Source organism: Lepisosteus oculatus, chromosome 17 (genome assembly GCF_040954835.1).
Source record: "Lepisosteus oculatus isolate fLepOcu1 chromosome 17, fLepOcu1.hap2, whole genome shotgun sequence".
In the NCBI taxonomy this organism is placed as follows: Eukaryota; Metazoa; Chordata; class Actinopteri; order Semionotiformes; family Lepisosteidae; genus Lepisosteus; species Lepisosteus oculatus.
In genome coordinates, this window is record NC_090712.1 from 12,513,024 (window position 1) to 12,529,037 (window position 16,014).

Here is a 16,014-nt window from a genome sequence, read left to right on the forward strand (position 1 = left end):
TGAAGGAGTCTGAAATTCAATCTTTGAAGACAATGTCACAGCAAAAATCCTCAGATGGGCCTGCGTACTCTTAGACTTCTTTACTTTAAAGGTTATTTGTTGAACTAGAAGACCTGCACAGGAGAACTAACCATTGTCCATTGCAATTAAGACCACAGCTCATCATGAGATCAAATTGTTCCATCCGATGAGCTAGTTTGATTTCAAGTAATGAAATATCAACAATGTTTTCTTTATTTTTTAGACCTTATATTTCTTTTTTTTATAGTTTGTGGTAAAGCACTTGGTAACCTGGTACTGAAGTTCCACGTTATAGCATAATCTCAGTATCACTTGTGTTCTAACTGTACAGAAAATGTGCATTTAATCTAATTTACTGTAGGTCAATCATTATATACCCTTAGATATAACCAGGAAGAATAATAATAATGTTTGAGTTGAACAGGATTCCAGAGAGAATTGTTTTTATTGTTCTAACCTGAACATTGAGGCCTTTCCTTACATATCTTTGTATCTCATAGCTGATCTCATGTATCTTACCGTATATAAACCTTGCTCTGTGCTTCAGTGCTCTACCTCCACTTCTCTGTCACCTTGGAAACCATGTTTTTCCTTTGCTCATCTTTCCCCACATGGAGTTAGAAGCTCAGGGGCCACAGAAAGTCAGGTGTCTGAGGAGGAACCTGGGTAAACCCCCGAGCACATCCGCTCTCCCCTTGTTAGCCTCAGCGACAGCGCAGACGTGTGGAAAATGGATTGAATAATAAACAATTTAACCCTTGTTGCCATGTTTACTGAAGAAAGATATAAGGAAACTGAAAAACAATTTCTCTTTTGTGTGTTGCTCAACTGAAATGTATGTTGTAATTAGAAGCTGGTGTTTAGGAGGGTGATGAGAGAAAAACCCTTTTTACCTTTTGACCTGCAGGGTACTAGTGAGTATATTAATTTAATAAATTACTTTTTCATAAATGTACAGTAAATTATTTGGATGGTAAAAATAACTTAATGGTTTCCATCTGATGCGAGGAATGGTGTCAATAATTTATGTTGGATACCAGGACGATTCCAAGTGCATAGTCATACCAGAGCTCTTGTCAAAGCCTTCCAACCGATGTCAGTATGTCTAATTGTACCGGCTGCCTAACTATCTCATTTTTCTTCTGTATCAATTCTGAAAAATTCCAAGCACTTCCATCACTGAATTTACTGGTTTGTTCTGTGACTAGCTAATTAGTGTGAACTTCTAAGATGGGTGAAAACATGTTATCATGTGACCTTCTCTAAATCACTAACTTGGTGCAAAAGGTTGAATGTATTTTGAAAAATAATAAATAAAAATGTTTCTTCTGAGCAATGTTTAACTAGCTAAAAAGAGGAGAAAAAAGAAAAATTCTGCAAAAAAAAAGAAAGAAAAAAATCCTTTGAGTATTTTGTTGTAGAGTTATGCTATGGATATGTTTAAATTTGTTGTTTGGGTTGTTTTATAACTTAACATCAATAACCTAGATGAAAATTCAGCTTTCTAATTTTCAATTAATATAGGAATAATTTGTCTGCTAAAATAAAATTAAATGACTGAATGAAAAGATTGACCAATGAAATGTTTTAGGTAGCTTTTTTTAAACTTCCAAAATTACAAAAAAAAATCATGTGGCAGTTGTATAGCTCAAGCTTTAAGTATTAACATTTAACCTTTGACCTTACAGATTTTAACCAATGAAATGTCTCTTTAAACTTTAAAGGAAACAATGATAACGAACGCCTGGCGATTGCTAGACAGCGAATCCCATATCGACTTGGTCGAGTAGTTGATGAATGGCTACTCGACAAAGGTAAAAACATTGATTAAAACTTCAAATAAAAATAATTTGAACATAACCAAGTAATACATTGTAACACCAATAAACTTAAAATATAAATCACCAGTAAAACTAAATAAAACAAAATTTTTAAAAGAGTAAAATATAGCTTGTAATATTTGCATACTTTGCATAATAATTTATTTATCTATTAAGAAATATCAGCTGTTTAATAAGTCTGCCCTGCTAACTTCAGGTTAAAGGGACTGTAAATATAATCTTCTAAATCAATCTTTCTGAAGTAATATTAGCATTATTAACAAAAATATATAAATTATTCCTAGTCTTTTCCTGCTGTAAACATCTAAATTATCAACTAAAAAGGTCCAATTAGCAGACTATTTTTTTTATTATGGATCATGAAAACTCGCACTGTTTAAACTTATAGCTATCTTAAATAGAGTGCAATATTAATTGGCATCAGAAATGAAGTCCCTTTAACAAATACTGTAAATATACTGAGGGATATACGAACAAGAAAACTTATTAAAAAATAAAAACACTAATTTTGGTGCATGCCTTTTTTGTCTATACTAAAGATGTATTTTCAAAACGAAATGTGTCATAATTATATTTTTTAAGGTTTGCTTTTTTTCTGTTTCTTTTTTAATGGAAATATTCTCATAAGTTATCATTTTTATGTGTCTCATTATTAAAGTCACCTTTACATCTAATTTATATGTTTTAACTTCTCACTCTTGCTGAAAGGCAATCAGACGTATGCAGGTCACATGTACTGCATTGGTGCACTGCTTCGTTTAACTGTGGGTGCACTTCAGTAAGTGGTGCAAAGTACTTTTTCTTACTGTTAAGAATTCAGACCATGGAGGAAACCTACCTATCTTTACCTTTTAGTTGTCTACGATACACTTTCTCTAAAGAACCCAGTGGGCCTTATATTCAAAACCCTTAGGTATTTTAATAGGAATAGAAAGCAGTGAGAATTTCAGCCCCTAAGAGTTTTGAATATACAACGGTACAGTATACTGTATGTTTATCTCCACATGTCATTTGCTGTCTGAACAACAAAGAGATGGCATTTTATGAAAGGAGATATTTTAGACATCTGGGTACATTTATCATGAAATTTATCATTTATCATGAAATTTGGCGGGATAGACATTTCAATGTCAGCAGTAATATCACTCAAAGCTTGTAAAAAAAGGTTAATGGGGCAGGTACTGTATCATTCACAAAACCTAATCTTTTTTTACTGACAAAACTGAAACATGCTACATACTGTAACTCTTACCTCCACATGAAATGCAAGTGGTAAATAAAATCAAATACAGATCAACTGACTGCATCTTTAAAGATGATAATCCTATTTTCCTTTTAACCCTTTTTCTGTTAACAGCTTGATTAATATTACTTTAACCAACTTTTGAAAAACATTCTGGGGCTTAGTAACTTCAGTAACATTTTCCTGGTACTCCAATAAGTACTTCCAAAGTTAGATCATATTCCTCCATAGTGAAAATGTCTTTGTATAACATACTCTCAATATATGCAGTGCAATAAATTGGTAAACATGTGGTATACGATCTCTTTTCATTAGCCTGCATAAGAATATGTTAGATAAATATTTAGCATACTGTAGATACCAAGATTAATTTCAAAGGTTTCCTTAAATGTTTCTTATCTTATTCTACAAAACTGGTTCAGTGAGATACATTTTTAGGACGTTGTGCTATTATAATATGGATGTGATTGTCCTTTTAGCAAAACCACACTAATTTAGGATATTATAAATATTATTTTCTTTAAATTTGCATTCCATAGGCATTTCATCACAACGGTAATAAATTACTTGCTTGAAAAGCTTGTAGGTAATTTATTGCTATCATTAGCCACTCCATGAATAATCCGTCTTTTGATGTGATTATTATCCATCATCCTCCCTGGAACTATGGAGTCCACAGTCAACATTTCCGTATGTATGTAACATTGTTTTCACAGGCCGCCAACTTACTATCTTCAATAGCCAAACAACTATAAAAATTGGAGGCAAGGACAGAAGCCGTCCATTCCAGGGCCAGCTGTCTGGTCTGTACTACAATGGGCTGAAGGTGCTCAACATGGCTGTGGAAAGTGACCCCAACATCAAGATCGAAGGAAGTGTGCGCCTGGTCGGGGAATCCCCATCCTCAATGACAACGGAGTCCAGTGCCACCGCAAACCATTCGGAAACCTCCACCTCCATCATGGAAATCACCACCACCACTGCATCCAGCCGGAGAGGAAAGCCACCTGCCAGAGAGCCAACGGTACATTGCTCTTATTACCACATTGTTTTGTTGTGAATTATCAGTGTATATTTGATATGCATGTAGTTATCACTACGGTAAAGCATTTTGGGAATGAAGGTCTATCTGCAAGCTATTGCAGCTGTTTCGGTGCAGATCTATTCTAAAGCAGTCAGGCTGAGTCTCCAACTAGGCAAAGACGTCGTTTGTGTTGTTTTCCAGTTCATGTCTTTTTGTGGGATGGTCTGAGAAGTTCAGTATTGTAGCATGACTGTGAAGTGCATATTTAGGTTTTGTTAGGTTTTTGTAAGCAAAGATTCGGAATCTTCCAGGAAGAGTACATTAAATATAATATTAGATAGATCATTTATAATATAACGTTATGATTCTACCAACAGTACATGGTGAACAACTCTATTGATTGAACAAATTGAATTATGTTTAGAAATCAAAAATATGTGTTTCTTATTTCTTTAATTCACATGATAACTGCTAATATTTAATGTTTAAATGTGGTGCAGTCTTTCATAAGGAATGCAGTTGTTTCTTATGGTGCAGTCTTTCACAAGTAATGCAAGTTGTTTATTTCTTTTAAATAACCCAACAGATGCACATCATTTAGTTATACCGTTATTCTACAGTAAAAGGCGGGGTTTGACAAGTTTCCTTGAAGACAGAAAATGTTTCACAATGCACTTTGTAGGTCAAAGAAGACATGGGCTCATATATCAATTTAATTTGCCATGTATCGTGCAAGGAAGAGAGTAGTGTTTTTTTAAGTGTTATTTTCGTGAATCTGGTGAATACATGAAGAGAATGCCATTCTAGTTTGCTCACTCAAAAGAGACTTTGAAAAATAAAACCAAAGCACTTAAAACAGCAATTGCAAAATGCCGGGGGTGATTGCATGTTTTGGAACAAAAGAAACTGATTTTGGTCAAGCAGAATTGAATTGCTTTCATACTAAATTGATGGGCTGGGACATGGTCAGTGTTTCTCCAGGGTGTTCATTGGGGTGAAGGAATTATTTCTGTTTGTTTGGGCAAATTCAGTTGATAGGAAATAAGTCAAAAGCAGATCACGATAGGTGTCCTGCTAGCATGAACTGCTGTATGACAACATTTTACAATTACCATAGAAATGGGTTTTTGAATGCAAAATGCAGTCTTCTAAAAACCTTAAGTGCGCTACATTTTTTTTCCTTTGCCCTCAAGTATTGTTCTGACAACATATTGTATAGCACAAACATTCAAGTTATTCTGCGCTTAAATATGTTTTTAAACAAACATTTTAAACCAGCTTGCATTAAAAGGTATAATTAAGTCAGAAATCAGAGAAAGCTTTTTCATTCATTTAAAAACTAAAACATTTTGTTGTAAGTATACATAGTTTTAGCTTGGCAACATCAGCTTCAGCTGGGAAGTGTTGAGCCTAATTGGGAAAAGTAATGTCATAACTCATCCACAATCACCGGTAGAGGATATGATTGCTTTGAACCCTGAATTATGTTCCAATATTTATTAGCATTGATTCTAGTAGATTGATAATAGCTTTAGGGATTCCTTTTTGAATGGGATTTTAATTACCATCCTGGTTAAAGTGTTGTTATGGTACCCAGCTATTAATTGAAAAGAATTTGCTGCAGCACTGCAATTAAAAAAAAAATATATAAGTGTTTCAGTTAAATACATAATGCTCGGCTCACGTGGCAGGGAGCTTTCTTCTTCCTCGTGAAAAGTAAGAAAGGTGTCAACAAATTTTTCAGAAGTGTTCCGATTACTCTGCCAAAGCATCTTGTTTGTGGCATTTCCTTTGCCATGTGTCTCTTCCAACCTGCCCACTTCTGCTGCAGTCAGAAGCAATTCCCTTGATTGAATGCATGACTGCAAAAATCCAAGGCATGCAGGTGCCAGGTACTCATGCCTACATGCAGCACCCTTTTCTGTTGGGAGACCCAATGAAAGACACTATAAAAGAGCTCCCAAGACAGTAAGTGGTCAGCAAAATTTCTCAAGGTATCTCCCATTAAGTCCTTGGATAGAATTCCATTATTTTCTCAATTTTTTAGAGGAATAATGCACAAGAAATGGAATAAAATGCAGTTTGGTGTCTTGCATACAGTTTACGGCACCCAAGATGACGTATTGTTGTTAGTGTAATAATAATACTGAGACTAATTTTCAGGGAACAATTAATGAAAGTTACTAACCTGGTTTGTGGTTGAACTGGCTTTGCTCCCATAAATTCCAAGCTCTTCTCATTTGTTTCTAGTGCTGATGTTTTGTAAAGGAAAGAAGGTAAGGTTGTTTAGTAGCTTGCACAAACAAAGACTTGCCTTACAACTGTTCATGTGCTGTATGCATTCATGCACAAAATGGCTGTTCCATCATTTACTCCTAAACCCGTAAATATTGATCCTGTAAAATACTGTTTTCACAGATTCATTCCAATCTCTAAATCACCGTCAAAGCATGTAATCCATCTGAAAATCACACAATGAACTGTAATTGCTGCAATAATCCTACAGTATAATTACAGCTTGGTACAGAGAGCAACAATGATTGGCAGGGAAGTAAAGCTTTATATTGCTAATTCTTTTTGCTGTGTTATACAAATGCATTTGTTTCTCCAGCAACCAGTTGTGCAACTGAGTTTATTTTTATATAGATGTGTACAATTCTTCATGTGGATAACATATGTGTAATTGTTTTACCCATTAGCATATTCAGCCTGATTTTCATTTATTTTTAATGTGGGTGTGTAGCATTTATTCAGTGATAAAAATATTGGGTTTTGAAAAGAATTCTCTGTACTATGTCCTTGGCAGACTGGAACTTTTATTTTTTGAACATGCCAAACAAGCATTCACACAGAGCTCAGACAGAGTGAGATATATAAAACAGACTTTCACAAGTTTTCCTTTATGTTCTTTTTTAATTAAATACTTCATGAACAGGCATCAATTCTACGGATTCGCAGGCATTGCAAAGCTATTTTGCAGAAATATATTACAATGGTCTATACAGCCAATTATGAATAAAGAATTGGAATCCACAAACAACAACAGGAATTATAAATCAGACTTAAAAATCTTTAAAAAATGCAAGAGGAAATTGGTACATTGCGCATAGTTGGCATTAGTTTTAAAATTAGCCAAGCAGTGCAAGGCAGCAACATCTTTTTAAAGCAAACACCTTCTCATTTAGTAAAATCATTACCGTGTCTACTACAAAATAGGTATCTCATATATTTGGAGAAAATTATTTGGTTATGAAAAACTTTCAGAATTAAACTATAAAATATATTCTATTATAAGCTGCATAATAATCATTTATAACACAATCGGGCCCAGGTCTTACAGCTCACTTGGGCATTGGTCACCAATGTAGCCATCACACATTCAATATTTCTTAAAACAAGATAAATCCCTTATGTGAATCCCACTATCTCTGTCTATTTTCCTCTTTCTCACTGTCTGTTTTTTACTTATCTTTGTGCTTTCTATGGTCTTTACTTTGGTGTGTGTCTGTAACACTGTTGTCATTATTACTTTTTTACTTAACAAAAGGGAAGGAAACAATCTCTTTTTTTCATCAATAGGCTTGGCTCAAAGGATAAAGCCCGTAAGTTCAGCTTCTTTTGTAGCACTGGCTTGATCTGTAAGCCTTCTTGACTCCTAGGGTTTAGTTGTCTGCTAGTTATCTTTCTTTCCTGTGCTTGAAAAGCTGACAAAGGCATCTGGGTCTCCATGGCATCTTGCTGCCAGTAAATAGGCCAAGCATTCTGCCTGCTGTGCAGAGAAGTAGCTATGGGGTTTCAGCACAACGAAGTTCAGGTGAGAAGCCCAGGAAACAGATAGCGCTGATGCCATAATCTTTTAGCAAATGAGACTCATTTATTTTATTGCACGCTTTTTAAGTTCCCTACCAATGCCTGTCTTCACTTTGTTCTTAATGTCTTCATTTGCCTTCTAGGACTCACGGTAGGGCATATATTCACCAATTTGCAGAAATTTTAGCTTTATGTTTTTCTTTTTTTAATTTTTAACAGTAAAACTGATTGCTCAAACATGGTGAAACATACACCAGGGAGTATTCTACACGTGTTTAGTTAGTTTTTCTAAGAAATGCTTTCTGTTTACAGATACACGTGCAGGCCTAGGAGTTGTGATCCATTATCTTCCTCTCTTTTATTAATAGGTCATACAAAAAATAAAAACAGGTTTTGGAAATGCAAAATAGTGAATTCAGTCCAGCAGTTTTCCTATTTCTTGAGCTTTAGATTTCTAAAATTTACTAGCTTGGTCAATAGCTATAGTACCTGTCTGAGGCCTACATTTTCAATAGCTATGGGGTTACCAGTTAGATATAATTTAATTTATAATTTGAACACCTGTGCATTGGTAATGTTAATTATAATGTGTTTAATATTCATGAATTCTTCTGCACTGTGCAAGGACACTCGGGATTGTGTCTCCAGTTGCTGAACAGTTTCTGGGTTACATCAGTTGGCTATTGGCTTCACTGTACAGCTCTGAGAAACAGGTGAATTAGACGGGTTTTGGCAGTTCCCAGAGATTTAATACTGGACATATACTCACTGCAAAAAGTATTTAAAATATATTTTAGCCAATACTGTATCCCATAGTAACCTAAATGTAAAACCTACAAATGATGAAGCAAAAAGTTCATTTTGTAAAAAATGTGTTGTAATTATACTGTACATCGTTTTACTGTACCTTGACACATCAGTCCAGCTGAAGAAGAATATATTTAAATTAATCCCATTGTATATGGTGGATGTTGAACATGGCTGTGGTCAGACATACAGTATGCTAAAAATGGTGACAAATGAAATGCACAATTTGAAATTATTTAAATCCTCACACTTACTCTGTACTTGAAAATCCTCAGTACTTACTCTGTGTATGTGTGGATCATGAATGGGACATTCATGGGACAAGAATTAAGTAATAAATTATGGCAAAAGCTTATACAGTACTTGCTACATTGACTACATCTGCAAATCTTTATTTTATTTTAAAATAGAAAATCTTAATAAATAGTTTTAAATATATTATACATTTATTATAACACTGGCCATTAAAGTTAAATAATTCATTTATTTTAATTGTTATGCCCCCCATTCTTTCATCAGGATGCTCATCTGCAGCTGAACAGCTTGTACAGGCTATTTTTGCCTCTGTTTCATCATGTTTGTTTCAAGGCCAGTTGGCTCTCTAATGTATAACATGGTCATTTATATGAAATCTCTACAGTTCCCAGTTGTTGGCGTGAGAGTGCAATGAATATGCATCCAAACCCTTAGATCCTGATTAAATATTAATTATACCCAGCTTAAAATGAACTGCCTGGGCAGTGACAAATATCTCCACACTCCAGGCCTTATTGGAACAATGGCCGTTATTAGCAGATACTAGTATCCTCTCCAGTACAGCACATGTTACCAACAGACACCTGTGCTTGTTGTTGACCACATAAAATTCAGTTTATCTTAACAGTAAAAGTGCACCTACATGCACACACACCTTATATAAGGCAGTACTTGCTGCTGAATACAAAATGCCCACTCATATTAGAAATGTGACAAATTTCTGTATGAATACGTACAATTTCTCCATAATGTTGGTGAGTCTCTGTCCTTAAACCACAAGATTGTATTCTGTATACATATGTATTCTATATTCTATAAACATTTAGTTTGGTGAGTTTTGCCAATTTTTTAAAGATCAACTCTCAAACATAAGGTCATTCTTCGAGAGAACATGACAGAGATGGGGTGTGCTAGTCCTTAATTAAACTTAATAAGAGATCTAGTATTTGGAAAGCTTTTTTATGTGTAATGTGATGTTTTTTACTAACACATAAACATTAAGTGGAGACAAAGGCTAATCAAATACAGTAGCTAAAAGGTGATGTGATCCAGCATCAAGCTGGATTTCAACCTACAACACAATCTTTTTTCCCCTCTTTTTAATTGTGAGGAAGGTGTAACGAGCTCTGAGGCAGTGGGACACTACAGTGCTGTTGCACTGCATCATGATGGTTGTGCTTAGGCAAGCCCACACTGTACAGTACTTACCTTTCCAGCATCATCCCTGTGTGTCAGCATATCTCTGGTTAAACTTCCAGTTGTGGTCTTAATTCCAGTGCACATGTGGTGGTGTGCTTTTCATTTCCTCTGCTCACCTCCCGCTACTCCCAGGCAGTCAGAAATGGCACGGTTGTGGGTGGCTTTACGAAATTGTGGAAAATTAGTGCCTGTGGCTTGTTTCCATGACTCCAGAAGGTGTCTGCAGAGGAAATATATTCAGAGAAAAGGGGCCCCTGTGCTGCAGTGCTGTCATGTTGGCAGTCTCACTCTGGAGCTGGAAGATATTACTGCTATACTGCTTGCAAGAGTGAATGCTCAGTAAAAGGTGATGTGAACAAACTGAGCTAAATCTGTACCTACCTTGCTGAATATCTCATCACCATATAATGTAAATAAATATACTGTATGTATGTGGCATGTTTACTTATCTTTGACTTATTTTTTATTTCATTTTAAATGAATTGGAATAAAGTACTTCAAATAAAGTTCGCATCATTTTAATAATTAGATTGCAGGGCAGATTCATTATCATTGTTGTGAAAATGGACTCATTAGATTATGTGTTTTATGCTAAATAGGTAAATAACTTATTATAGTGCTCAGTTTGTGTTGTATTGTTCATAGTTGTGTGCCAGGATGTTTTACTGATGTTTTACTTGTCCTCAGAGGTTCATATTAATAACCTGGTCAGATATATATTTTTATGTTCAGTTTGTTTATTGGTTTTTCAGGAAAAAAATAATAGTGCATGGTTCTACAGTATATACAATAATTAACAAATGTGAACAATCTTCATGGCATGGCAGACTTGATACCTAAATAAACTGTGTATATCCAACAATGATATAAAAAAAGAATAAAGGAGTAGAAAAGAGGAAAGCAGAGATGTGGAAGAGATACTGTAAGCTAAGGAAAAAAATGAAAAGAGAGAAAAGGTAGTGAAAGGACAGAAGAGGGAAGCCACAGTCTTCATTTTTTTAATTAGTGTTACACATGATTTGGCAGATTTGGGGGAAAAAAACTCAATGTCACATTGATATTGTATTACAGACACCTTGCAGCTGTATGGGTGTTATTACTGAGGGCTCTGTTGAAGCTAATCACAGTCACAATGTGGAGCAGTATGATAAAGTGTGGACCTGAATACTGACATCAGTGACATTATGATGACACTATGATGGTGACACATCACAGACAATACCCTTATGCTATGATTAGTTTACTGTATCTGTATCAACCTTGAAGGCTTTGTACACATACTGTAGGACTCACAGTATGTTAACAAGAAAATGTTCATTGGACATCTGATTGCTACTGTATGATTGGTATTTTATTATAGATGAAGCCAACTTGTGCTCTTGCAAAATCTATCACACATTCAGTTAGCAAGTTATCCGTTCCTATAATTTTGTAATGTGTCAGATTAATTTAAAAATTTTCCCTGCCTTTTGAAGAATGAGGTTGTTCTTTGTGTGTGGTGATTGATGGACTATTTCCCTTTAAATAAATCTTGCCGTCCTGTGGCAGTGACATGAATAATAGAACACAGAGGTGTGAAGGAAATGGACGGCTTGAGTGATAGGGTTATAAGATAAATAAAGCATGCTACAAAACGCAGTTGTCCCTTTGTTTCACTAGTCAAGGTTGTCACTGAAGAAAGACAATACCTTTGCTTCATATGCACAGATCAGGAGCAATATTCATTTGCTTTTTATACCTAATAATACACACAAATACAGAATAATATTGATATACCTTCTTTTGATAAGCCGCATCACCGCTTTGATACAGTGTAGGTCTGTGTTATTTGACTGGAATGCTAGCACTTGAGTTCAAGTTTCTGCATTTAATATGAAAAAGCCTGTTAAAAAATAAAAACAACACAACAAATTTGAAATATTCCTTCACAAGAAATGTGGTTGTGAATGAAAGTAATGAGGTTTTTTTTCCTTCAAAGTCTACAATAAAGTGTATAAATTCTCTGTTATCAGACACCAAGGGACATTTAACAGGTTTAAGCTAATCTTGGCAGACAATAGAAATTACGTTTTTCTTAAATTAAGAAATTTGTTGGGTTTCAGGGTAGATTTGTAAGTGACAATTTCATCGTACATGTTATTACAGGTACTGTATGTAGTGTTAAAAAAGAGGGACATCGGGCATTGATGAGAACTGTCTCTAGTCATCAGAACTTAAAAGTGACTTGGAAGGAACTAGTTCCAACAGAAGTGTGGCTAATGACCGTAATGATAGCTAAGGAGTGCCCTTGTGCTGAATGCGCCGTTGAGATGGTGAGGGAAAGACATTCAAACTTGATGATATTTAATCAAAGTTACATTTAGATCAGGGCTACATCTGTGCTTGTTCTGTGATGCGGTAAAGGAGGACAATTTTCTGTCTGAATAGGGCAGTAGCAGCTCCCGACAGTGATTTATGCTCTTTTCTGCTTACTCTGCTCAACTATATTATCCCACTTGACGTGCATATGTACATAAATCAAACAGGTCCATGACACCTGCTCAGCCTGCATCCCCGACCTGTCTTTGGTTTTACCCCAAGAGTGCGTGGCGGAGGAAGGACATGTGGTCCCCTGACACACATGACAGCCTGATGTAGTAGAACATGAGTTCAGCACAATCTGGGCACTATTTCATACCTCTGCTGCAGATTCAATTAAAAGCATCTAACATGATCGTCCCAAAGATCTGTATCACTCGTCATAAGAGGCACAGGAAAGCTGCAGGAAGCTTTCACTGCTTCTACCTTTTTTTCTCCTTTTTTATTAAAGGAGTTTCAGTGCAAGGCAATTTTACACCTCATTATTTTCCAATGCCCTCAAACCCCATGTTTTTATTTATCACAGGAAGTGCATTGTAAACTAATATTCAAGCCTTTATTTTAGGCTTTAAGCGTGTGGAAATTTTACATCTTTAAGCAGATACTAAACCTGTTTCTCTTTTCGCTTCAAAATGATCAACAGTATGTAAATGGAGCATGTAGGCATAAAAGAAGAGTAAAATATTAACAGATTGCATCTTTTACAACCTTCCTTAAAACTACCCCATAAAAATTATTTCAAAATAAGAGTCTAATTCTATTCTACAAAAAAGAATCCAAGCACTACTTTATGCCATCCTATTAAATATGCAGAGCATCACTTTCATTTTATCTGGCTGAATGCAACCAAACCCACAATCAAGGGTAATTAATTTGTAATAATAACAGTTTATTAGAAGGTCATTACTTTAGGCTGACCTTTCTCTCTTTGTTGCTGCAAGACCGTGACCAGCAACAAAGCCAGGGGTCCATTTGGAACATTATGAATGTGGGTGGAAGATTTTAGTTTAACAAGTAAAGCAATTGCTCTTATATTATACAGATCTCTTGCTGTTAAGTCCATCTTTTTATGCTGATATGAGCAGAAGCCCATAAAGATTTTTTTAAAATAAAAGCAAAGCAGTCACCATAAGAAATTGTGATAGATTATGTTTTTATTTCTATGCAGTGGTATAAACATATTCCTTTATTTTCTCTACGGACATTTAAGCTTTAAGAATGCAGGTTATAAAAGGCGTTGCAGTGGTGCTTTGCAAATAAACAGGCATGAATTTAAAAACAGTACTTATTTTTTAAAGAAAAAAAGTAAAGAATCAAGCAGTCAGCAATCAATCATGAGATATCTCAATATGTTTTCTTTTAATATATTTGAAATAAATAGGAACACATCAGACCAGATTTTTACATACCCAGTCCTCTGGTCTCACACAATTTGGCTACCAGTTGTTATGGAGAAGGTTTGAGTGCTTTAATTTCCTTGATTTTTAGGATCATTCACCATTACACATTATGAGTAGTAGTATTATAGGCACGTTGTTTGCTGCTTCTGCCTTTGAAGTAATTTATATAACAGGGGAGATAAACCAGAGCCTGCTCTCTTATTCTCAACTGGGAGATATGATATGTCATATATCTGACAAATGTTGACAGATGTTGATACCATACTGCAATCATTATCCCTTGTTAGGTTGAGAATTACATTTTACTCTATATTCCTATAGTTTTATTAAAAATCGAAATTTGACATTAATTCATGTTTTTATCCTATAAAGTTAAATTAAAGACCAGAAGAAACGATATAATCAAATTTTACAAATTGCGTTACAAATATACAGTATGAAATTCCTCTTTTATTGGAAACACACAAATAAATAAAATGCTTAATCATAAAAATGTTCCTTTATTATTGTCTTTTTCCTATATAATTTAATTATTTTGATACATGTATTTGATTTATTTAGTTTAATGCTCTTTTCTTTCTTTTCTTTCAGTATTGTTTTTCAAATACATATTGCACAACAAATAACCAAGCTCTGTTATTATTTTTTTCACAAAGCTCTTCGAAAGCGTTTGAATCTTTCCACCATGTTTACTTCTGAAGCATGGTAAACTGCACCGCATCGATAATTAAGGTGGTCTCGATATATTCTTCATTCCTACATAGAAAAATCTTCTCCCCAGTTTTACTCGGAACGTGTTAACAAACAGCTGCTGTGAAGAATAATACATGTTAATTAGTGTCCTTTTGTTTATTTTCATTTTTAACTCCTTTGTCTGCTAAACAAAACTAAAGCTACAGTACATGTGTAAGTCAGAGTAACAGCCACCAGTATCTTGTACAGTAGATGTTACTGGGTGTACATTGCCTTCGTGAGTTTTCTCCTTAGTTACAATACAGTATATACTGTACATTATAGAAAGCAGTACAGCAGAATGTACCATAATGCTTTATAATATCTCAAAGAATGTCTATTTCTATGGTCTATCTATAACAGTTTGTTATTGTGTGTTTGTTTTTTGTTTAAGTCAAAAGACATGCAAGAAATATTTAAAGTTTTTTTTAAGTACTGCTAGGGCATGCCTTACATGACAGAACCACATGTCAATGTCAAGTTTAAGGAGGACATCTGCAAGAAATATTCATCCATCAGACATGTTTGTTTCGCAACCATTTTCAGTCACTTTGGTTTATTACTCTCTGTAGCCTTGCTTTACATTACATTTCTTTGAACTTCTTACATACTGTATAGCATTCACTATAGCTTAACCTAATGCTAAACCTTTTTTTCAGTGTAAATTGTTTGTTAAAAATACATATATCAGAGATAAGGTTCATCTAGTATTCCAACAGAAGATATTTTCAGGTTTTAAAGATAATTCTGTTTGCTCACGGAAAGAAAAGTCAGCATGTTTGAATTCACTACAAATGCCTCAGGTATCATTGTACTGCAGATGTTTGTAAATAAAAACATGGGGTTCCTAGTTTCAATCTCTTAGTGAGCTTTACCTCCTGGATTACGGGATATATCAGCAGAGACTTGAAGTTGTTTCTAGCTCACACTACTAAAGGCACAGAAAGCAAAGCAGTTATTTATTTCCTTAATTAGAAATGAGTGCAATCCTAAGGAGTATTTTCATGTTTGGATAGAGGAAATGACTCATATATTGAGAATATAAAGATCTTAATGTATTATTTCAGTGGAGCAATTTGCAAGTGCTCTCAAAAGAGTATTAATGAGTTATAAAAGCTGGGGATGTCATTGGAATGGGAGCAGAGAAAACTGAAAAAGGTTGTGGTTCTCACCTCCCTGTTGTATAAGTTGATATCATAGCTGGAGTTCTATACAAGAATGTCAGTGCCAATAAACACACAAATACTGTACCTTCTTTTGATCTCACTGAGATCATCCATATTGAATACTGCTCGACTTTTACGATATTTATCAAACACCTAC

General features: G+C 34.7%; 1 protein-coding gene across 38 annotated transcripts in view; it reads left to right on the forward strand.

The window, feature by feature from the left end:
- Positions 1-16,014, forward strand: part of nrxn1a (neurexin 1a) — a 350,164-nt gene that overhangs the window by 293,893 nt on the left and 40,257 nt on the right. For 26 of the 38 annotated variants that reach the window (XM_015363013.2, XM_069179698.1, XM_015363021.2 and 23 more), the window contains 2 exons: positions 1,746-1,835; positions 3,822-4,129. In XM_015363013.2, coding sequence (XP_015218499.1) covers positions 1,746-1,835; positions 3,822-4,129 — 398 coding nt within the window. The remainder of the gene's footprint in view (positions 1-1,745; positions 1,836-3,821; positions 4,130-16,014) is intronic. The other 12 variants (XM_069179705.1, XM_069179707.1, XM_069179718.1 and 9 more) reach the window with 1 other exon arrangement.